This window comes from Mustela nivalis (assembly GCF_964662115.1).
Source record: "Mustela nivalis genome assembly, chromosome: 13".
NCBI lineage: Eukaryota > Metazoa > Chordata > Mammalia > Carnivora > Mustelidae > Mustela > Mustela nivalis.
In genome coordinates, this window is record NC_139032.1 from 51,269,431 (window position 1) to 51,295,312 (window position 25,882).

A 25,882-nucleotide genomic window follows, 5' to 3' on the forward strand; every position below is an offset into this window, starting at 1 on the left:
TTCAGATGAAATAAGTAATTAGCAACTATTTTCCTTATTAAAATTTGTGGCTAGTTATAAGTATGAATAATTATATCAAGGAGAGCCTATGTAAAAATGGATTTTTTTGTGTTCTTCTATATATCAGCTGTTACCTCTGAGCCTGAATTTATACCTTTTAGTTTATTTGTATTAAGATCATAACTGTTAAGCTTTAGAAGCTTGAGAATATGTAGAAATATTCTTACTGAGTAATTTACCTGTGGTTAATAAAAGATTAAATATAGTCATAATGTAAAATTTGCTTTGAATTTCTAAAAAGTACTGTTAAGACCTATAGATCAGAATTTATATAGTGTTAACTATATTAACAGTAGCTTATCATATTTTGAATCTGCAGCTTTTATTGAGACGTTTGATGAAACTAAGAATCAGGAGCTGGAAAGGAAGGCACAGATAGAAGCCAACATTGTTGCACTTTTGGAGCACTGTAGTAGAGTGAGTACCATGTGCCTGTCTTAGTGTCCTCATTATTTTGCTGTGATTACCTTTCCAAATATAGCTCAAAAATGCAGTGGTGTACTATTACATCTGTTAATTTAATCTGTTTCCTTTACACTCCCTTGCTTATTTTTTTAAGCTATTAATTTGTTTATTTCTAGCAAAATTCAGCTAAGGATGATAGGGGAAAGGATGATATATGTATAATGTCAATTTTTAGTAAGCAAGGGACCAATTCAAAGTAATTATTATGATTTTCTTCTATTGTTAATGTATCTGAACTTGGATAAGTAATGTTTGCACAGAAACTTCAAAATCTGGATGTTATAATGAAAAATGATACATTTTTACATAGTCATTTGTATTATGAATAGAAGTGATTCTTGTAAGAATCTATAAGAGTATAGTTTATCAAGGAGTATCTTGATTCATAAAAAATGTTTATTGAACGGTTACTAATGAGTGCTAGAACAGAAGGAAAAATGCACAATCTCTTAAGTATTCTGTGTCTGAAGACTCCAAGCAGTTCTTAAAATAGTGTATTTGAATTTCTTCTACAGTGAGATCAAATTCAGAATTATTTCTTTTACATTAGCTTTAATTTAGTCTCTCCTTATTGCAAAAACCTGACTTTGAATCTCACTATATTCTTCTAAGCAGACATAAAACATATATGATAAATGATGTATTTCAAAAAAGGATACTGACTCAGAACATCTAGTTGGTTAGCAGTGTTTTCCAAGAGTTTTCTTGGGGAAGCAAATCAGTGGAATTTTTTCCCATTTTTATTTCTCTACAAATATAGAATCTAAATCGTATGAAACAGATCTCTTCTATCACCAATCAAGAGCTGAAAATGATGCAGGATGATCTCAATTTTAAATCTACTGAAATGCAGAAATCACAAAGTACAGCTAGGAATTTGACTTCAGGTGAGAAAACATAGATTTTAATATCTTTTTTTTTTCTGTAACAAATTGAAACTTTAAAACTTTAATGTTATTTTATTTGATATTTTAGAAAGGCTGATAAAGTAATTTATGATTGCTTATTTATAGCCTCAGAATTTTGTGTGACTTTTCACATCAACTTAATAGTATTTCATTGGGATATTCTGATCCATTTTTAACATTTATTGAATGCTTGCTCTATGCCTTTGGTATAATGTAGGTACACAGAGATTTAAAAAAAAATGCGGTCTCTTTTCTCAAGGAACTTTGAGCTTGGTGGAATAATGACAAACAAATAACTAAAATATAATGAAACAGTACATGATAGAAGGATAAGGAGCAACAGAATTATACTGTGTTCCTATCCACCCCAGTCTTGGGTAGTTAGGAGAGGAATCCTCGAGAAAGTAATATTTTAGTATATGTGCTGCTGAAGTGAGCACGAGGAAGTAATATTTTAATTATAATTAGTTTCAGCCATTATAACTGACATGATACTAGAATGCCAGCTACATATATAATTTAAATTTCCTAGTAAGTAGGTTATAAAAGTAAACAGGTGGATTTTAATATTTTATTCAATCAGTTTATCCAAGAGATTACTGTTTAAGCTTGTAATCAGTACAAAAATGAGATTTTGCAGCTACGGGTCATCTGGATGGCTCAGTTGGTTAAGCATCTGCCTTCAGCTCAGGTCATGATCCCAGAGTCCTGGGATTGAACCTCACATCAGGCTCCCTGCTCAGTGAGAAGCCTGCTTCTCCCTCTGCCTCTGTTCTTCCCCCTCTTCCTCTGCTTGTGAATTCTCCCTCTCTCTCTCTCTTTCTCTCTCTCTCTCTCTCTCTGTCTGTCAAATAAATAAATAAATAAGTTTAAAAAAAATTACAGTCCATCTCACTTGACATAGTCAAGTGTTCAAAAACTGTATGTGGCTAGTGGCTCTCATTTCGTCCTTGCAGATAGAGATTAAAAACAAATACACAAAATTGAGCTTAAAGAGTTCAAGATAGTGTGTCAGCTACACTCAAAAGAAAAAAAGTTTAGGATAAAGTCAGAATTTATATAGAATCTTTGTTTCTTGAACTGATGGTTTCTAACTATGAGTGTTTTTTTATGCTGGTATGTGGTGATTTTGAATTAGTCATTTTTTTTTCCCTACTTGGAATTACACTGGCAGTTAGTGAAATTATAAGGAACAAGGAATTAATATTTGCTAACTTAAAAATGTTGAGATTCTTGAATTGGAATAATGAATCCACAGTGTTTATTTATTTGGAATCCCAAAATCTAAAATGCTCCTGGCAGCAAAACCTGTCCTGACCTGAACTGACATGAGGCTACTTATAGTCTTAATTATCCTACCTAATGTGACTGTTCATCATTTTTACTGCAGAAATAAATACTTGATGACAGGGTGGTGCCTTAAACCCTGCTGTGGGAGTTACAATATATGTGCTATATTATTTTTCTAAAATCTGAAAAATTCTGCATTCTAAAATGCAATAACCTGGGAGTTTTATATAAAGATTATAGACCTACAAATATATGCTGAATATTATTAATATACAGTTGAATTTAGATTGATGATATAGGTGGACAATAGTTATTTTACACATTTAAGTATATTTTATCTGCCCAGATTTTCTTGTATCTAGAACTCACCATAAGAAGTCTATACTATTCTTGTTCACCTTTCAGAGAAGATGAATTTTACATTCCCTACTTGTGAATTGCCTCCCTTTTGGCTCTTGCATTTATAATTAGAAATCACCTGATTTTCTTAGTGTACTGTTTCTTAATAGGGCAATATTATTCCCAAAGGGACAAAATTAATTCTTGGGGGGAGAGTAAAAAATATCTTAGTTATAATGGTTTGTGAACCCTCAAAAGGGTCACTGTACATAAACAGATATATATCTGTAATATATCTGTAATAATAAAGTTTCATGGGAAGGTGGTGATTAGGAAAAAATAGTCTACAAAAGACTCCTTTGGGGGGACAGTGATGGGGTAAAAAGAGATTGTGAAACACTAGTGTATTGCATGAGTAAAGAGGCAAGGAATCTGTCAGCAATAGTTTTTATTTATATTTTTGGAAAGGAAACTCCAGGGAATAAACAAATGCACTGATGGCAGAATATTTCAGAAACATTTCCCCATGTCAAAGTGGTTCCTTCTGAGATTTTGCTACTATGTACACACTGCTTAGTAAACTTTGCAACTTCATAGCATATCAGAAGGAACTAGTCTGCATCCTCTTCCTGTCTCTTCCCTTGGAGAAGTTTTTAACTTTTCAAGGGAACCTGCTGTTAAAGGAAGATAAACTTTACCCTATACTAACCAACCATTTTCTCTTTTTCTCTGGAAAAGCAGTTTGTATAACTCCTAAATGTATGTCCCTAATATATCTTCAAATTAAACTTTTAGTTAGAGTTCAATAATATTTCCACCTAACAGTCAAATATATAAGCTATATGCATTTTCTTTTTAGAGCATTGAAACACCATAAGCTTCAGTGACTTTGATTTAGCACTTTGATTTTCATTTTAACTGTTTTCAACACTAGTTGAGATACAAATCCAACAAAACAAAACCCACTCAACATTTAAGTCCATATATCTGTATGAATTTTAAGACTCTTAAGGGGTCAAAAGGAAACGCTCAAGTTTAATTATACCAATTTCAATTTTGTTGGGAAAAACTTCCTTTCTTAAACCACTGTCTTTTGAAGCCTTAAACAATTTGATATTTTATGCTCTATGATCATTGTTATACCTGGAGAATCATTCAGTTTTGAACATATTTTTACTATATTACCTTCCACCTATATTTTGATTCATAAGGTTTCAGAGGTTGAAGAAGAAAGTTTAATAGCAGCTTTGTATTTGATTTTCTCATTAGGGAGTCTATATAGATAATAAACCTCAGTTTCAAGTAGAATTTGCTAAATTTTATGAGAAGAAGCCAACTTAATGCCTCCCACATAGAGGGAGACATCATGGTAAAAGTGCAACAAAGTGCCAAAATCCATACGCAAACTCTATTCAGATCCTAATCTGACCAGTGAACTGTGTAAGCATTTGGGTAAACTTCAGGGGACCTAGGAAAAAGCAGCAGTTAGAAGTTGAAAGAGTTGAGTACAGAGATTTTATATACTGACTGCTACAAAGGAGAAGAGTTTAGGGTTTAAGTTCAGCAAAGTTTATTACTTGTTTAGTATAAATCAACACTTCTCAGAGGAGCACCGTTTAATCCAGAATCTCTACTACATATCATTTAAAGTTTCAATTATACTATAAAAATTTATAAGAAAATGTGAGTCAAGGGGGAAAACAGTTAATAAACATTGAACCCAAGATAATCCAGGTGTTGAATGAACAGAAGACTTTAAACGTTTAGGAACATTTTTAAGGGTTTAAAGGAAAATAAAATCATAACAAGTGAACCAATGGAGAATCCCACAGAAAGAGAAAAATTATAAAAAGAACCAATGGAAATTTTAGCATTGGAAATATACCTAAGATGAAAAATTAACTGAATGACCTTATATGAAGGTTGAAGACAGCAGAAAAAGAGTCAGTGAACTTGAGGATCAATAGAATAATATAATCTGGAGAAGAAATAAGAATGACCAGAACCTAAGTAATCTGTGGGACGGTTTCAGGCCATCTGACACGTATATAATTGGAGTCTCAGAAGGAGTGGAGGGACAGAGAATGGGGGAGAAAAGATAGTTGAAATAATAATGGCTGAAAATTTCCCAAATGTGATGAAAAACCAAGTTTTACAGATCTAAGAAGCTCATTGAACCCCAAACATGATTGGTATAAAAATCCTTTACGTAAGCCCATCGTAGTTAAAGTGCAAAAATGCAACATAAAGAAAAAACAATGAAAAATGCCAGAAAAAAATAATACATATATACAGGGAATAATACATCCCACTATAAGATTAAATTTTATGTTATTTTATTTTTAAAATATTTCACCCCTAAATCTCTAAGTAATAAAAGGAAGATGTTCACATTTGTCTTAATACTCTGAAATACCACCATACTTTTCTGAGGCTATTTATATCTCTACTTTAAAATAGAGGTAAAATGAAAGCAAAGTGCTCAGAGATGAAAATGTTTCCCTACATGCCTATATACAAACAAATAACTCTTTGGGGTGTTATTATTACTGTCGTACCTAGTCCAGGGAACATAGAGAGGAAACCAATTTAGGCAGGTTTGAATTCAGATATCTTCATCTGGATGTGCATGATATATATATTTCAGTTCCATTTTAGTTTGCTAAAATTACATTTTACTTTGATAGCTGTAAGAAAAGCAAAACAGAATGATGCCTGGGGAAGCATGAATAGCAAAATTGAGCAAGTGTTACTACTGTACCTCTTCTCATAGCTCATTGTTACTCTTTGAAGCATCTTTCTGGATCATTAACATTTGCTGTTTTAAAAGTAAATCTTTCATAAACATGATAATATCACTCAGCACCAAAGCCTGACTGGCTGTGTGACCTTGGGCAAATTACCTTTCTAATGGGGTGCCTGGGTGGCTCAGTCAATTAAGCATCTGCCTTCAGCTCAGGTCATGATGCCAGGGTCCTGGGATCAAACCTCACATCAGGCTCTCTGCTCAGTGAGGAGCCTGCTTCTCCCTCTTCCTCTGCCTGACTCTCTCTTTTCTCTATCAAATAAATGAATAAAATCTTTTTAAAAAATACCTTTCTGGGCGCCTGGGTGGCTCAGTGGGTTAAGCCGCTGCCTTCGGCTCAGGTCATGATCTCAGGGTCCTGGGATCGAGTCCCGCATCGGGCTCTCTGCTCAGCAGGGAGCCTGCTTCCTCCTCTCTCTCTCTCTCTGCCTGCCTCTCTGCCTACTTGTGATCTCTCTCTCTCTGTCAAATAAATAAATAAATAATCTTAAAAAAAAATACCTTTCTAAGCTTCAGTTTCATCATATAACATTTACCTCCTAAGGCTATTAAGAAAAGTAGAAGAGATAACATAAGACCCATCATATTTCAGCTATTCAATAATATTAGTTCCCTCCATTACTTTTCTTTCACCTTAAAAAAGAACTTTTTGGGGCACCTGGGCGGCTCTGCCTGTTAAACATTCGCCTTAGGCTTGGGTCGTGATCCCAGGGTTCTGGAATCAAGCCCTGTGTTGGGCTCTCTGCTCAGCAGGGAGTCTACTTCTCCTTCTCCCTCTGTGCTCTCATTCTTTTGCTCTCCCTCAAGTAAATAAGATCTTTTTGAAAAATTAAAAAATAAATTAAAAAATAAAGTTAGTACCACAATATTAAGAAGTCTCTGAAATATAGAAGGTAGATATTGTGTAATTCTATCAGAACAGAATATTTTTTAAAATATTGTTTTCTTGTTATTTGTACTCATTGTAGAGGATTTAGTAGATACAGGAAAAGATGAATAAGAAAATTTAAAATACAGTCTATCAAGAGTTTGTGATTATTAATTTTGGTATTTACAGTCCTTTTTTCCTTTTTATTAAGCTTTTTAATTCCAGTAGAGTTAACATACAGTATTATATTAGTTTCAGGTGTGGAATATAGTGATTCATCAGTTCTATAGATTATTCAGTGCTCATCACAGTAAGTGTACTCTTTAATCTCCCATCATGTATTCAACCCATCCCCCAACCCACGTCCCCTCTGGTAACCATCAGTTTGTTCTCTATAGTTAAGAGTCTATTTCTTGCTTTGTCTCTTTCTTTCTTCTTTTTTTCACTTGGCTCATTTGTTTCCTTTCTTAAATTTCACATATGAGTGAAATCATATTGTATTTGTCATTCTCTGACTGACTGATTTCACTTAGCTGTATGCTCTGTAGCTGCATACATGTTGCAAATGATGAGATTTCATTCTTTTTTATAGCTGGATAATATTCCATATATATATATATATACCACATCTTTATCCATTCATCTACCTATGGACACTTGGGCTGATTCCATTTTTGGCTATTGTAAATGCTGCAGTAAACATAGGGATGCATGTATCTCTTTGAATTAATGTTTTTGTATTTGGTGGGGTGAATACCTAGTAGTGTGATTACTGGATTATAGGGTAGTTCTTTTCTTAACTTTCTGAGGACCCTCCATGCTGTATGCTACAGTGGATGCTCCAGTTTGCTTTTCCACCCATAGTGCACAAGGGTTCCTTTTTCTCCACATCCTCACCAACACTTGTTTCTTACATTTTTTTATTTTAACCATTCTAACAGGTGTGAGGTGATATCTCATTGTAGTTTTTGCATTTCTCTGATGATGAGTGTGTTGAATATCTTTTCATGTGTCTGTTGATCGCCTGTATGTCTTCTTTGGAGAAATGTCTGTTCATGTCTTCTGCCCATTTTTAATTAGATTATTTGAGTGGTTTTGGTGTTGAGTTGTGTCAGTTCTTTATTTATTTTGAATACTAATCCTTTAGCAGATATGTTATTTGCCAATATCTTCTCTAGTCTTTTTTTTTTTTTTTGCTTTTTTCCCCATCTTGGAAAAAAAAAAAGAAAATGCCTCTCTAGAGTATTCTCTGCCCAACTATCATCCTTCCTTTCAGAGGTTTCACATCCAGATTTTTAAAAGCCTTCCTTTCCCTCTCGGTCCCATTTTTTTCAATGAAATCTTTTCTCAGGAAATATGTCAAGGTTTTCCTGGACGGTAAATGCAACTTGTATTTTGCAGTCTTTTTGTTTGAAATCTCTAAGTAGTAGTCTTCATTACAAATCATTCCTTTATTCTTGAAATGTCTTTTCATTATCATTTGTGATTTTGCTTTTATTTCTTTGGTCATTTCTTATTCTCCCTTATGGGATCTTTCATGTAAATTTATTCTTTAAAAATTTTTTATTCTTGGGGCGCCTAGGTGGCTCAGTGGGTTAAAGCCTCTGCCTTCGGCTCAGGTCATGATCTCAGGATCCTGGGATCCAGCCCCACATCAGGCTGTCTGCTCAGCCCGAAGCCTGCTTCCTCCTCTCTCTCTCTCTGCCTGCCTCTCTGCCTACTTGTGATCTGTGAAATAAATAAGTAAATAAAATCTTTAAAAAAATATATTTTTTTTTATTCTTAGAGGTTATGTCATGAATCCTTTTCTCTTGATGATTTTAGCCATTCCCACAGCTTCAGGTGCTTTCTCTATGTTAATGACTTCAAAATCTCTATCTTCAAATTTCTCTCAGGGCTTCAGACCCATATATATCTATACATGGGCATGTTTACTATTTGGGTGCTTCTGAGGTAACTCGAACAGCATATCCTAAGTTCACTTGAATCCTTCATCTCTTTCCCTCCTACAAACAAAAGTTGATACCTCCCTCTGGCTTTCCTAATATCTACACCTTTACTCAAGTTGGAAATGGGACTCTGTAATGACTCCTCTTCTCAACCATTGTTTTCAGTCAGTTCCCTAATATTTCTTGAGTCTGTCTACATCTCTCCATTTTTTTCCTCATTTATGTCCATGTGAAGTAACTTGAGATTTCACATAAATAGTTGTCTTCCATTGGAATATAAGTTCTATCAAGATAGGGATTCTCATATGTTTTGTTCCTTGCTATATCCCCTATTCCTAGAAGTTTGCCTGGCACATAGAAAGCACTTAATCAGTATTGCCTAATGAAAAAATAATCCCCAAAGTAACTATACTAGTCTAAGATTTATTATGTAGATCACTGAATCAACATTTAACTGGTCTTCCTGGACCAGTTAATGCTTTTCCAATTAATTGCCCACATTGAAACCAGAGTGAACTTTCTAAAATTTAATTATGCCATACTCTGATTTAAAATCCATCAATTACTTTTCATAGCCCTCAGGATAAAGTTCCAACTCCCTATTTTATTTTAAAAAGCACTTCATGAACTGAAATCCATCCCACTTTGAATTTTGGGTTCTAGTCATATTGAACTTCTGTTATTGGCACATATGTACCATGCTTTTTTACCTCTAGACTTTGCACATTTTGATTGTGTTCTCTGGAACACATTTACTTTTTCCTTGCTTTGGTTGATTGCTAATCCTTAAGGCCTTAAGTTAAAAGGCATGTCTTTAAAGAGCTCTCTTGGCAAGTACCACATGTTCTCATGGCTCTCTTTATTACTATTTTCATAGTAGTTATCTAGTTTATTGTAAATGCTCATTTAATTTCCTAGTTCTACCTCTAGAATATAACTCCTTGAACAAAAACAATTTCTCTGTTTTCTTAGCATCTAGCACATAGTAGATGCTCCACACTTTAAAACAAAGTATGAGACACAGATACACTTACTCTTTCACATACACATCTATACAGTCCACATTATTCATGATTGTGAATTTGCCTACTCTAGCATAATTAATTTGTAACCCCGAAATCAGTACTTTTAGCACTTTTACAGTCATTTGTGGATATGTGCAGAGTCAAAAATGTGAATTGCCTGACATAACGTTCCCATGGAGGTCAAATAAGGCAACACTGTCTTCTAATATTTTTTCCATTAACATATAATGTATTATTTGCCCCAGGAGTACAGGCCTGTGAATCATTAGGCTTATACATTTCACAGCACTCACCATAGCACATACCCTCCCCAATGTCCATAACCCAGCCACCCTATCCCTACTCCCCCAACCCCAGCAAACCTCAATTTGTTTCATGAGATTAAGAGTCACTTATGGTTTGTCTCTCTCCCAATCCCATCTTGTTTCATTTTTTCCTTCTCTACCCCCAAAACCCCCCACCCTGCCTCTCAAATTCCTCATATCAGAGAGATCATATGATAATTGTCTTTCTCTGATTGACTTATTTCGCTCAGCATAATACCTTCTAGTTCCATCCTTGTTGTTGCAAATGGCAAGATTTTGTTTCTTTTGAGGGCTACATAGTATTCCATTGTATATATACCACGTCTCCTTTATCCATTCATCTGTTGATGGACATCTAGGTTATTTCCATAGTATCGCTATTGTGGACATTGCTGCTATAAACATTCGGGTGCACGTGTTGCTTCAGATCACTACATTGTATCTTTAGGTTAAATACCCAGCAATACTCTTTTTGTTTTAGTCCTCACACTATTAATAATTATCATTTATGTCACAAATTTAGTGCCACTTTTCCTCAAATTTTTGTACTTTTTGTTCTCAATTTTGCTATATAAAATGGCTCCCAAGCATAAGCTGAAGTGTTGGCTTGTGTTCCTAAACCCAAGAAACTGCATTGTGCCTTATAGAGAAAACGTGTATTAGATTATCTTCATTCAGGCATAAGGTTGGCCTAGGGTTCAGTGTTAATGAATGAAAAATATATATGTGTGTATAAATAGAAATACACATAAAACAAGGTGATGTGTTAGTTAATTGGTTGATGAAAATACTATGACCAGAAGCTCTTAGGAACTTAACCGTATATCCCCTCTAGGAGAAATAGTTCAGTATTTGCTAATTCAATATTACAGTGACTTTATAGAATATAACTCCCATAAGTAAGGAGAATTGACTGTATATGTAGTTACAAAATTTTGTTCAACTATTTGTAATATTTCATAATTTGCCTTCATGTCCCTATTAAAGATAATGGGCCTTTATCTCATAATATATGTTATGTTATTAAGTAAGGAAAAAAACACCTATGTGCATTCTTAAATATTTTTGTAAGCATGGAGACAAATATGGCTGATATACATCAGGTTATGTTGGTTACCTGGAGGATGAATATTATTTTTCTTAATTTTTCTTTGTATTGTCTCACTGGTTGCAGTGAAACATGTTTCTTTTGTAGATATTCTTATAAAACATGATTTTTAATGGTTGCATCGCATTTCTCTTTGTGAAAGGAATAAAGTTTTGACTAATTATCATCTTGAATTTTCTTGTGATTCAGATAGTCAACGTCTACAGTTGGATCTACAGAAAATGGAACTTCTGGAAAGTAAGATGACTGAGGAACAACATTCTCTGAAAAGCAAAATTAAGCAAATGACAACTGACCTGGAGACATATAATGATTTGCCAGCTTTAAAATCATCAGGGGAAGAAAAGAAAAAGGTAAATGGTATTATAATTCAGATTGTTATAATTCAAATTGTTTTTTCTTGATCAAATTTAGTTCATAGAATTTATTATTTGCAGTTGATTATTTGATATATAAGCTAAGATGTTTATGTATATAGGAGGAATTTAGAGAGATGTAGGTTTTAAACAAAAGGAAAAGCAAGAGCATTTCAACAAATATGAACTTTATTAAATGCAGGTTCAATTATGAAATTTCCCTCCTTAAGACTTACTCATCAGTGGCTTATTCATTCAGTAATTATAATCTTGGTAGAATTTTACCAGAATATCATTGAAATTATTTAAGTTAAAAATGATTTATGTTGGCTTACTCGATACTTGCTAAAGTCTGTTATTTACTTCTATTTGGATCTATCTAGAAGTTACATCAGGAGAGAACAGTATTAACAACCCGCAGAAATGCTTTTAAGAAAATAACGGAGAAGCTAAACGTAGACTATGAGACACTAAAGACACAATTGCAAGAAAATGAGACACATTCTCAGGTAAAAAGGAAAAAAAAGACACTGAAATTTATTTCGTTTTTAAACTATCTGTCCCATGTTTTTAATCTCTATTTCTACTCCAAAACAGTTTTTTGGGGGGAGGGGGGGCAGTTTATAGATTTCTGGTTTATTTTAGGATATCTTCTCTTTTTTCCCCCATTTTATTTTATTTCTTTTCAGTGTTCCTAAATTCATCGTTTATGCACCACGCCCAGTGCTCCATGCAATACATGCCCTTCATAATACCCACCACCAGGCTCACCCAACTCCCCCTACCCCCCTTCGAAACCCTTAGTTTGTCTCTCAGAGTCCACAGTCTCTCATGGTTTGTCTCCCCCTCCAATTTCCCCCAGTTTTTAAAAAATTTGCTTTATTTATCCTTCCAGACTTTCTGGCTTTGAAGATAGCCACAGGCTTTGAAGAAGCTTGTGTACGGGCTTCAGTTAGAATGAATTTACTTTTGCTCTCCTTCTATAAACCTATATTGAGGGACTTCTCTGTGCTAGGTCCTGTTCTGGGCATAGCTGATGTGATAATAGCTTTTAAAAATTTCAAAAAAAATATTTTTTGAATGTAAAGCATTTTTAATGGAGAAACTTTTTTTTTCATTTCTTTTCAGCATAACTATTCATTGTTTTTGCACCACACCCAGTGATAGAGAAACCTTTTTTTTTTTTTAAAGATTTTATTATTTATTTGACAGACAGAGATCACAAGTAGGCAGAGAGGCAGGCAGAGAGAGAGGAAGGGAAGCAGGCTCACTGCCAAGCAGAGAGCCCAATGTGGGGCTCGATCCCACGACCCTGGGATCATGACCTAAGCCAAAGGCAGAGGCTTTAACCCACTGAGCCACCCAGGCGCCCTGATGGAGAAACTTTTTAATGGAGATATTTTAATGGAGAAACTTTGCTAACTCAAAAGAATCACAAATAGAATTAAACTTTAATGACTAATATCCCACAGAAGAAATAATTCTTGTCATTTTTTAAAAATTCTTGTCATTTTTGTGTGGGTTCTTCTAGTCTATATATGTACATACATTTTATATATATGTATACATTTCTAGGTATTTATAGAAATGGTATCATATTGTACATATTATTTGGAAACTTGTTTTTCATTATTAACTATACCTAATAAGTAGTTTGCCTTGTCATATCTTTTAAAAATATGATTCTATATAATATTTGACTTAATGGATATAGTATAGTTTACTGAAACAGTTTCATATTATTAGACATTTAGGTTATTTTTAGTTTAAAAACTGTTTAGTGCTGTAGAAAAGCAGTCCTGCCCTTGAACTTCTTGATTTACACTTCCGATTATCTATACAGGATGCACAGACAAGCCCCCTTTTTATATCATTTATTCTACTGATAGAATTAGCTAAGCAATATCAGATGTCTTCTAAATTGAGTGCCCTGTCTGAGAGGATAGAGAAGATACCTGTTTCATTCACTTTCTCCCCACACTGTGCCAGTGGTTGACACTTAATGGGTGTTTAATAAGTATTTGTCAGAGGATTAAATGAAGCATGTGTGACATGTACAAAATCAGTAAAGATTGATCATTCTCATCTAGTGAGTATATATTAGCAATTTACAACTATGATTTATTAATGCTAAATGCATTCTTCCTTTTCTTTAAATGGCAATATGATCATGATAGATAATAATTTGTTAACATTGGTATAATATTCTTGTAAATGTTTTTCCTTTGCAGTTGTATACCCATATTGATTATATTTTTACAAAAGGTGGAATACTATATATATAGTCGTTAAACATTCATTTTCTCACTTATATTTTCAGGCTCCTTTTTGGATTTTTTAATGACTATTTCATTATATGGATTTACCATTTTAAAAACAAAGACACACCTTATATTCTTTTTTTTTTTTAAAGATTTTACTTATTTATATGACAGAGAGAGATCACAAGTAGGCAGAGAGAGAGAGAGGAGGAGGAAGCAGGCTCCCTGCTGAGTAGAGAGCCCGACGCGGGACTCGATCCCAGGACTCTGGGATCATGACCTGAGCCGAAGGCAAAGGCTTAACCCACTGAGCCACACAGGCGCCCCCCTTATATTCTTTTTGAAAGGGGTGAAATCTCATCAGAGTTTGCCACAACTACTTTAAAAAGATTAGAAGTCACTATTTTACATATTTGGATTTATCAGTTATTTTTGTCTCTACGTCATAATATACAGGTCTGGATATAGATTTGTAAGTGGCAAAATTATCCTAGTTTAGAGTGGGGATGGATACTGGAGAAGAAATATAAGAAAAAGTTTATGAGGCCATTGTCTTAAATGATTCTTAGGAAAAAGTACTGATACTGCTTATGAAATATTAGCTCTCCTTTTCACTGAATAGATTATTTAAGGAGGAAAACATTTGACAAACACAATTTCTTAGAGCCAGTCAATGGCTACTTGTTTACTGGCACATCGAGTGCTAATCACATACTTAACCCCTTATACTGATAACAGGAATTCATAATATAACTCTTTGTTGCTTTTGGGGAATCCCCATTGATCAAATAAAATCTGATCTTATCTTTTGCAGCTCTTTTCTTGAAAACCATTTAAAATTTTTTTTTAATTTTACCATTTCAGTGTTCCAAAATTCATTGTTTATGCACCACACCCAGGTCTCCATGCAATACATGTCCTCCTTAATACCCACCACTAACCTCACCCATCCTCCCAACCGCCTCCCCTCTAAAACCCTCTGTTTCTCAGAGTCCATAGTCTCTCATGGTTCATCTCCCCCTCTGATTTCCCCCAACTCCTTTCTCCTCTCCATCTCCCAATGTCCTTCATGTTATTCCTTAAGTGAAACCATATGATAATTGACTTTCTCTACTTGACTTATTTCACTCAGCATGATCTCCTCCAGTCCCATCCATGTTGATACAAAAGTTGGGTATTCATCCTTTCTGATGGAGGCATAATACCCCATTGTATATATGGACCACATTATCTTTATCCATTCACCTATTGAAGGGCATTTTGGCTCTTGCCACAGTTTGGCAATTGTGGATATCGCTGCTGTGAACATTGGGGTACATATGGCCCTTCTTTTCACTACATTTGTATCTTAGGGAAAATAGCCAGTAGTGCAATTGCCATAGGGTAGCTCTATTTTTAATTTTTTGAGGAATCTCCACACTTTTCCAAAGTGGCTGTATCAACTTGCATTCCCACTAACAGTGTAAGAGGGTTCCCCTTTCTCCACAACCTCTCCAACATTTGTATCCTGTCTTGTTAATCTTTGCCATTCTAACTGGTATAAGGTGGTATCTCGGTGTGGTTTTGATTTGAATTTCCCTGATGGCTAATGATCTTGAACATTTTTTCATGTGTGTGTTAGCCATTTGTATGTCTTCTTTGGAGAAGTGTGTCTGTTCATGTCTTCTGCCCGTTTTTTGACATGATTATCTGTTTTTGGGGTGTCGAATTTGAAGAGTTCTTTATATTGTTGGATATCAGCCCTTTGTCTATGGTGTCATTTATGAATATCTTCTCCCATTCCTGCTTCATTGTTTTGTTGACTGTTTCCTTTGCTGTGCAGAAGCTTTTTATCTTGATGAAGTTCTAAAAGCTCATTTTCACTAAAAACCATTTTTTGGAGTCTATAAATTTCATAACAGACTTTTTGATGAAAGGCTATTATTTATTTGCTATTATTTAAACATATTTATATTGGAACAAACTATAAAACTCCTAGAAGAAAATATAAGGATAAAGCTCCTTGACATTAGTCTTGGCAACCATTTATTGGTTATGATATCAAAAGCATGAACAGCAAAGGCAAAAATAGGTATGCCTACATCAAACTAGAAGGCTTCTGCACAGCAAAAGAAAACAAAACACGTTTTGTTTTCAACAAAATGAAAACAACCTATGAAATGGGAGAAAATATTTTCAGATCATAATATCTGATAAGGGGTTAATATCCAGAATATATAAAGAATGTACAACAGAGTGTTTAAATCAGTTGTAAGAGAAAAACAGATTCATGATTCAAGATATTCTCGGAGGTTTAAAGGCAAGTCACTAATACAGATGTATAATATATAAGGAAGTTGACCATCTGACAGAGTGTTGCTTTTGTAGCATTATTCCTTTAGCACTTAAGAGGTCTGCATTCTAAGAAGGCCACCTCTTTGTCTGAAACAAAGGGGAAAAGTTTGGTACTTGACTTTGCAAAAGGTTATTAGAGATTTATTGCCAAAATGTGCTGACTGTTTCCTTAAGTCCATCTTAACTTTGAGTTCCTATCTGGGAAGCCAGATAGAATTATTTATTTATTTGTTTATTTTTATTTTTATTTTTTATAAACTTTTTTTATCCCCAGGGGTACAGGTCTGTGAATCACCAGGTTTACACACTTCACAGCACTTACCATAGCACATACCCTCCCCAATGTCCATAACTCCACTCCGCTCTCCCAAACCCCCTGGCCCCCGCCAGATCGAATTTTTAATAGTGTTAACTCACAGCATATACAGTTTATATAATTAATTAGTTAGGACTTATCCTAATATCTAGATTTATCTCTTTAGAGGAAACAGTGGAATAGATGGTACATTAACACTGAACTTATGCCCTGAAAATAATTTTAACATGAGAGTAGAAAGAGATATTAATGCTGCTTCAGTTTTCAGATTCTTAAAACTGATCATTACCTCTTAGAAATGTCCACACAGAACGTTATTTTAATGTTTCATTTTTCAGATAGTCCTTTGCCTAGGAAAAATACTATGTGCATCTTAAAAAAGAAAGACCATAACCCAGAGTTAAAAGGTTAATTAAATCAGAAAAACAATTTAATTCTATAACAGTAAAATTGTCTTCTGAGGAAGCAACCATCAATATAATATCCACATTAGCTTCCTGTTGATGCAGAAATTATTGTAACAGTGCCAGTTTTTAACCAACCCTCTTATAATCTTCACACTGCAGCTCTGCTCTTATCACAGCTTGTGGAATTAGACAGGAAATTTAGCCCTGGAAATAAGGAAGTTACTCCTATATAGTTGAACCTTTGACAGTGTTAGAATATATATCACATTTGTAGCATTAGACTTCTAGATTTCAAGGAGAGAGTCCCACCATGTCCCATTCTTTTCTTTCAAGTTCTTTTTGGAAAGGGAAGAGTCATAAATTGTCTTCAGTTAGCATGTTCATTGGCATAATAAAATTGTAAATATTTTCCAATTACGTATATAGAGTAAAACCCGTTGTCAAATTCAACATTATATTTATTAATGTACTTTACTATTGTTTAATCTTTTCTAATTTTCCTTTTTGTCTGCCATAGGTCTTTATCTCACCAAAATGCAAGCAGTTGATACGATTTAACATTAAATGTTTTTTTTTCTTATCCTCTTAAAAGGGTGTATAATTGTTTTGAATATGGGTACTGTTTAACCTTTTTATTTTGTGTTTTTTAGCTTACAAATTTGGAGAGGAAATGGCAACACCATGAACAAAATAATTTTGTGATGAAAGAATGTATCCTTTAAGAAGAAGCAAATGAACTTGACTGAGTGATTTTTTTTTTTTTAAGATTTATTCACTTATTCGAGAGAGAGAGAGTAGGATGGAGGGGAGGTAGAAGGAGAGCGAGGATCCCAAGCTGACTCCCCACTGAGCAGGGAGCCCGATGCAGGGGTCGATCTCACACCCTGAGATCATAACCTGAGCCCAAATCAAGAATCAGATGCTTAGCTGAGTGAGCCATCCAGGTGCCCCAGAGTAATTTTTTTCTAAGAATTTCTTTAAATAAATGAAATGAAATGAAATTTAACACAAACTTAACAAATATGTAATATGTATAAAACACCAAGCTTAACTATGTGGGGAATAAATGAGTAAGACTTAGTTTCCAGTCTATAATAATTAGGGTGTGTACAAAAGTAACAATAGAAAGCAGACTATACAAAGTCATAGTGTGGCAAAGTGACTAAGTGCACAGGATTTGGAGTAAGGAGATCTAAATTTCAGTGTTGACTGTACTGCTTGTAGGTTAAGGACTTTGGGCAATTTAATTTGTTTAAGCCTCACTTCTGTCATCTCAAACAAAGTTAATATTTCCTTCTCATAGAGTTATTGAAAGAATTATATAAAACCATGCATATATGTATATTCGTAATTGTTTGCTGTTGCTAATAATGCTGTACCTTGGATATCTGGGCAGCAGAGGAAGATAAGCCTAAGTAGTATCCTGAGAAATTTGACTTTCAAGCTCATTCTGTGTTTAGCCAATTCAACTTCATATTTCTATCAATGTAGTACTTAAATCCCATCTTCTTGCTAATTTTTCTGTGTACTTATATATGGAGGAAATAGCTACTGAGGACATGTGTTGTGCAATTTTAAGAAACATTAACCCAGAAGTTATTTTCTATTCCTTTCTTTGACCCTTTAAGGACATCTCTGCTTGGAGAAGTAGCTCCTGGCTCATTGGAAGTTTAGATTCTCCTCTAGGAAACTGCCAAACTTCAGTTCCGGGCAGCATGGATCCCAGCTTACTTCCCCACCAAATGCATCAGGGGCAGTCATACTACTCAGTTTAAAAGCAAAAGACTCTAACTGAATATGCTTTAGTCTATCAGTCTAGTTTATGCAACACAAAGTAGGGGATTTTGAAATAGAGTGAATTATAGAGACTTCTGAAATTCAGTGTACTCTAGAGAACATGGTTGTTCTGAATATTCAGTTCTCAGACCAGAATTAGATTGAGATGCATAATGTTAAGTATAAAAAAGCTCATAGGAATGCCTGGGTGGCTCAGTCAAGCATCTAACTTGATTTTGGCTCAGGTCTTGATCTCAGGGTCGTAAGATTGAGCCCCGTTGGAGCCCTGCACTCAGTGCAAAGTCTGCATGTCCCTCTCCCTCTGCTCTTCCTCATGCTTTCTCTCTCTTTCAAGTAAATAAATAAAACCTTTTTTTTTTTTAACTGTTCTACTGTAGGTGAAATTTTTTGAAACAAGTTTTGCTTAGCCTTGTAGGTTTCAATTGATCTTAATCTGTTAATATGTTTATTTTTAAATATATTCTATTTGTGCTTTTTCTGGCCATTTTCAATTTTCAGTGAGAGAAATTAAAAAAAAAAAAAGGATTTGATTCCTTCCTAACCCAAGTAGATTACTATTTTTGTTGATCACTGTTTCCCCTTAACTCATGTAATTAGTTATAGCAACCAAGAGTCAAGAGAGTGATTACCAGTCAATCATGAAGAATGTGACCAAGCAGATTGCAGAGTACAATAAAAACATTGTGGAAGCTCTACATAACATGAGCAGAAACTGAGTCTGAACCATCTGCAAGTCTCTATAGTAGTACACTCTTGTTGCTAAACTTTGTATAAGCTGACTGAAAAAGAATAGCTTACCCTTGAAGAGTTTAAAATTTTTGAGTGCTATAATTTTTGCGACCTCTTTGAAGAGGTTATACTATTTTAAATAGTATAATAGTTCAATAAAAAGTTTGCATACAGAAAAGCATCTTTTTATATTTGTATTTATTTGTGTGGGTGATAAAAACGTGTCAGCCAACTAAGAGATGAACTAAAAGTGGCCACTGAGATTCACTTAGTTGGTATAATCCATCTATGGCAGTAAATGAGATCATTTTTTAATGTGTCAACTTTAGGAGGAATACATGGAGTGAGATTCTGACTTACTACTTATATCATCCTTGTCAATTTTGCTTTTAGAAAAAGTAAGAATGGAAGGGAGTTGTTTAGCTTTGAGCTTTATCTTAAATAGGGTATATTTCATGTATTTTAGGGAATATAAAGTTCCAGGTAAATGTATTAATACATATTCTTTGTATATCAGTTATCCTTAAAGATTCAGAATTGAAAACTTTTAACCTTTGCATTTTAAAAATATTTTCTCGTGTATATGCTAGGAAAAACATGAAGTTTAAAAGAAATGCTGCACATATGGTAGTCTGTTTTAGATGATGCCTGTTGCTGTTTATTGCCACTCTGGAATATACATTCACTCTTTTGGACTGTAAGTAGATGAATTTTGTATTGCCAGAACATTTGAAAAGAAAAACTAGAAGAGGTAGAATTGTATAGTATAAATCTAGGAGATATTTTAGTTACTATAGATGTATCTTCTCTTGTAGGCAGGAGTAAGTCATCTTTACCAGCATAAGATAGTTCTTGAAACTGTCCTCCTTTTGCTCTGATTTTATGTTCATCAAGTAACTCCACTTCTCAGTATTCCTGAAACAAAAGTTGGGGGGGAGGGCTTTATTGAGCTATAATTTACATATTATAAATTACCCATCCATGTTGCTTTCTTGAAGTAAATATCACCATAAACTCTTCAACTTTAGTGTGTGTGAGATTATGTAGATGGCTGAGCATTGTCGATTTTGGTTAACTCTGGATTACTAATATGGCTAAAGATCCTGGACAGTGATAACATTCATTAAGGTGGCATTCTGAAAATATGTTCCTCTGATATTAAGTTCTTCAGGTTGTTAATAGGTGTTATGCCACCAAAGGATTCATGGTCAAAGAAGTTTGGAAAAAATGGTTTGTAACAAAGGTAAATTATTTTTATTCTTGACTGCTAAGAGGCCTTAATGTGCTAATGTATAATAAGATCAAGAAGAGTATATAGTATTTAAGGAATTTTCTTTTCCCCTGAGTGGTGGAATTGTGGTTGTTTTAATCTTCCTTGGACTTTCTGGCCTAAAAATTTTGGTTCAAAATCATCTATTGTGTATATAAAATATTTAGAAGGGCAGTCTTAAAAAAAAATAAAGAAGTGCAACAAAAATTCAGATAAAGTTCTATATACAGTTAGTAGTTCTAACCTGTGGAAAAGGAGTATAATAGTAAGACAACTCTGCAGTTATTGAACTAGATCTGACTCAGTCTTCACCCAGAAAGAAGGTAGGAGGAAGAATCTAATAAACATATGTGTTTGCATTATAAGAATGAGAAGCTTGGCGGAAAAAAAAAAAAAAAAGAGTATTTCTTTTCAAAAAAGTAAGGTTTGCAACCTCTGTTTTAAATTACTCATATATGATATTTGCGGAACATAATTGAGCAGGATTTCTTTAAACTAAAATGTGTTATCTGAGGGAAATTCTCACTAATGTCTCTTCCTTCCTCTCAGAGCTTTTCAACAAATCCAACAAGAATATTTCTTTGCTAGGATAGAACTGGTGGCTACTATCTGCATGAACCGGCTCTTCCTCAGTCAGTCACATTGCTCAGTGAGTTCCATTCCTGTTAAAACAACACCTTGTAAGTCATATGGAAAGAAGCTGCAGACTGAACAAACATGCTGAGTAATTTTACTAATGAAAATCAACATGGGAAAGTTAGCAAGTCTTTGTTTTTCCCATCCTTATCCTTCATCAATAAATAAACATGAGTTCTTGAATCTCATTTTCACTAACTGGGGAGTCCTTGATTTGGACCACATTCTGATGGAATAATGCCATTCACACTAGAGATAAAAGACCAGTTAATAGCAGCTCCCAGGGTTCTTGCTATCTGCCTGCCAGGAAATTAGAACATTTAGACTTAAAGAAGGAGAAATCAAGATGGACTACTAGAGCATTATTGTCATCTATTTTAATATTAACAGATCTTTCATTTTATAGTATAGAATTAAGTATAAGTTTTGGATTAGGTAAATGAATTGAACAATCATGACTCCTCTACTAACTTGTTATATGACCTTGTGAAGTTCTCAGTCTCTGAATTTATTTTTTTCATCTATAAAATAAAATAATAGTGCTTAATCATAAGGTTGGGCCAAAGAGTGTGCGGAATTCAAGGCTATTGACACAAATGGCTTTCAGAAAGGTAGCATGATAATTAGCAGTGTGTAAGAGTGCTGTTTCCCTGCACTCTTCAACACAAGTGTTATCCAGGTTGACAATGCAGCTCCTCATTTGTTTTAGTTTTTTTAAATAAACCTAATTGCCTCATTACTATAATTAGAAACTTTATTGGGTTTTAATTAATATGCAGGGTATGTTTCATGCTAAAAAATTAATCTATTAATAAAAATAGAATTTAAAAATATTCATTATAACTTTGTAATAGCAAAAGGTTAATGCTTGATGCTTATTTTTGAAAGATAGTATACTATACTTTGCTGCTTCAATATCTTCTCTCATTAATATATCATAATGTGTTACTGCTCTGAAAAGCTGACTGTATAACCTTAAGTGGAATAGGAAGAATCTGTGTAGAAATCTACCTGATAATAACCAGAGGTGTTCTCTTTGATAATTTTCTCTGTCCTTCTCCAGAGCAAGTACACATAAGGATAAGCTATGTTAGAGGAGAGACCATAATATCCATTAAAGAGTTCAGGGTTACAAGAGAGTTTGGAGAAAGCATGAGTCCTTAAGAATTCAATGGTCTGCTACCTAAAAGAGGCTTAGACACATTAGGTAAGTCTCTCACAAGAGAAATATAAAAACTAAAATTAGATTTTCAAAATTAACTTTTGTTTTATTTCCAAATCTTTCTGTAAAACAGTATTCTTACCATGATAACAACATGGTGATACCATGGATGAAAAGCAGACTTAATCGGTTAAAATTATATTTGGCACAAGGCCAAGAAAGAACTACTACTAACCAAATTGAAATATTATCTCATTTTCTGTGTTTTCATTTTCAGTAGATAAACTTACCCTATTAGAGGAAGCCTAGACTGACATGAAAGTGAGAATATTTGAAATAGTCCATAAGTTCAATCTGAATTTTTTATCAAAGGACACTAGTTCATTTTTTAAAAGCCTCTATGTTTAATTTGCTTCTTGCTAAAGTGAACTTTCCCTTAGTTTACTGGGGGTGGGAAGGGCTGCCTTAGAGATTGCCCCACCCCATCCCCCCTGCCAAGGACAAAGCAAGTCCCTGTGTCTCAGGATTAGGGGAAATGGTTAAGAAGGAGAGGAAAAGAAAATTGCTTTTCCAGCTTCTCTAACTTCCCATGTAGCCTACAGAGAAAAGAAGCATCCCTTGGGAGGAAATAACAAAAGTGCTAAACAGTAGATGGATGGATGAAGCCTGCATCCCTGCAGGGTACTGGAGCTCTTGCTTTTATAATGTCCCTTGGCTTGTAGTTATCAGAAGTCCAAATGGACGTTTACTACTAATTGGCCCAACCCTCCTGGGGCTTCTACCTTTGAAGATGTTCCTTGGCTCAGTTCCTTTTCTTGCCAGAAATATCAAAGTCAGTAAAGGGGGTTTGGTAAAGCTGTCAAAGTCTGGTTGCCTTGTTTCCTTTTCCAAGGGCACACTTGAGGTATCAGGTTAGACCATAAGAGATATTCACAAGAGACCTTAAGAGACAGCTAATTAGAACAAGTGTCAGGTAATAAGAGATAAAACTCTTCTTGCAAAACCACGCAAACTTATATTATCTCCAAGGTGCCACCACTTCAGCCAAAAAAGAAAGTCCTCCACAAAATAAAGATTCTTTTCATTAAGCATAGATTGGAATTACTTACCAGATACTTTGATTGGGGCACCTGGGTGGCTCAGTGGGTTGAGCTTCTACCTTTGGCTCAGGTCATGATCTCAGGGTTCTGGGATCCACCCCGTATCGGGCTCTCCGCTCAGCAGGGAGCCTGCTTCCCCCTCTCTCTCTGCCTGCCTCTCTGCCTACTTGTGACCTCTCTCTCTCTGTTAAATAAATAAAATCTTTTTTTTTTTTAAAGATTTTATTTATTTATCAGAGAGAGAGAGGGAGAGAGCGAGCACAGGCAGACAGAATGGCAGGCAGAGGCAGAGGGAGAAGCAGGCTCCCCGCTGAGCAAGGAGCCCGATGTGGGACTCGATCCCAGGATGCTGGGATCATGACCTGAGCCGAAGGCAGCTGCTTAACCAACTGAGCCACCCAGGCGTCCCATAAATAAAATCTTTTTAAAAATACTCTGATTTGTCAGATGTTTGATTCTTAAAATATTTCATGACCGTCCTGTGTACTGCCATCAACAAGCATGGCAGGTATTGATGCCATATTTGCTTAATTATCTTCTCAGTAAGAATTAGAGTATGATCTGATGAAAAGAATCTTTATCTATTTAATAAAGATTTTATTTGAGAGAGAATGTGCATGCGTGGGGTTGGGGGAGGAGCAAGGGGAGAGGGAGAAGCAGGCACCCCACTGGGCAGAGAGTCCTGTGCCATGTGGGACTCCATCCCAGGACCCTAGGGTCATGACCAGAGCCAAAGGCAGATTTTCAACCGACTGAGCTACCCAGGAACCCCTAAAAAGAATCTTTAAAAGAATTTTTTGGCTTAATTGTCTGAAATTCATACCAAGTTAATGCTTTGATATTGTGTGATCACAGCCTCATAAATTTTAATGTAAACAAAAAGGATATTTCCAAATGATGAGAGGAAACTTAACACTAACACCCCAGTTAAGGAAAAGTCCCTGGGATTTCAGCTACCACATGGGTTAGACCCTTTGCCATCTCTTGTAATAATCTGAGTTTCTTTCTTTTTCGTTCATTATGATGAAAGCATCCATGACACAAATAATAGTTCTTTAGCTTTTTTTTTTCTTTTTATTTATTTATTTGACAGAGATCACAAGTAGGCAGAGAGGCAGGCAGAGAGAGAGATGGCGAAGCAGGCTCCCCAGCGAGCAGAGAGCTGATAACGGGGCTCAATCCCAGGACCCCGGAACCATGACCTGAGCCAAAGGCAGAGGCTTTAATCAACTGAGCCACCCAGGCGCCCCTCTTTAAGCCTTCTTCATTGAAAGACTTTTGTAAATCTAATTACTGCAAAGATTTCTCTTACTTACTGGAAAAGATCCATCCGTTCATAATACTCAAGCTAGTCACATAGTTGCCATGGCTCTTTGCTTTACCACCTCACTCCTCTGCTTGTACATAATTACAGAAACAACTGAAAGGGCATGGGACCTTTGAGTTTGGAAGTTCTTCATATGCAGCTCCAATAGCTGACAGCCTTTTGGCAACTTGTTCCAGTCTCCCTGAACCTATTCGCAGGGTTATTATAAGATTCCTATGCAATTAAGGTGTGTGAAATTGCTTTAACATGGAGAATGCCATGTAAGGAAAGTAGTAGTTTCTATATTTCTTAAACTTGTTCTCATCCCCACTGCCTGCATACATACATACATCTTCATCAGTACCCATTTTTCCCTCTCAGAAGCACACATGTTCCATCTAAGAAGCAAATGTCTTAGGAGCATAGTTTCTAAGTCCTAAAAGAAGGTCCCTCTCTGTCCAAGGCTAACTCCTCCCCTGGTGCTTACCCTGTCCACTGCAGATTACTTATGAATCTTTCTTAATCTTCTATCATCCCATTTCTCCTGTGGTTTTAGTCATTTCTCCATTGATTTGATCATCTCAGTACAGAAATATATTCATCTTCTTCCCATTACTTTCACATTCATTGTCTGTAAAAGACTGATCTACTTCACACCCTGGTCTCTTCCCACCAAACACTGTTCTCTATTGCACTAAAACTGCTTCATTAACACAACTGATACCTTAATTACCAAAACTAATGGACTCCTTTGTGTTGTATTCTAGTAAAATTTTTGTGTAGGTTTTAAAATTATTAACCACTCCTTCTTTCTTCATTTGCATTTTATTACCTCTCTTTCACTTAATTCCTCTACCTTTTTGTCCACTCTTCAGTCTTTCCTAGGCATTTCCTCTTTTTGGTTCTACAAGAGGCTTAGAGAATATTAGCTTGCCAAATGAAATAGAAGTTTTCCCCTTGGCTATTGGAATTGTTTCAAAGATCCCTATGTGATAGGCTAATTTGATACTATGATAGTGAGTTCATGATTGGGATTACTATATAATGAAAACTGGACCATGACTGCTTATTTTCCATAGACTTCA

The 25,882-nt window shown here is 34.9% G+C and overlaps 1 protein-coding gene across 3 annotated transcripts in view; it reads left to right on the forward strand.

Annotated features, from left to right (window-relative positions):
• IFT74 (intraflagellar transport 74) overlaps nt 1-19,501 on the forward strand; it is a 91,349-nt gene extending 71,848 nt beyond the window's left edge. For all 3 annotated transcript variants that reach the window (XM_082694507.1, XM_082694506.1, XM_082694505.1), the window contains exons 15-20: nt 380-477; nt 1,286-1,412; nt 11,313-11,476; nt 11,863-11,988; nt 17,448-17,508; nt 19,192-19,501. In XM_082694507.1, the coding sequence (XP_082550633.1) occupies nt 380-477; nt 1,286-1,412; nt 11,313-11,476; nt 11,863-11,988; nt 17,448-17,508; nt 19,192-19,310 (695 nt within the window). In that variant the 3' untranslated portion in view covers nt 19,311-19,501. The remainder of the gene's footprint in view (nt 1-379; nt 478-1,285; nt 1,413-11,312; nt 11,477-11,862; nt 11,989-17,447; nt 17,509-19,191) is intronic.
• Nucleotides 19,502-25,882: the final 6,381 nt, after the last annotated feature.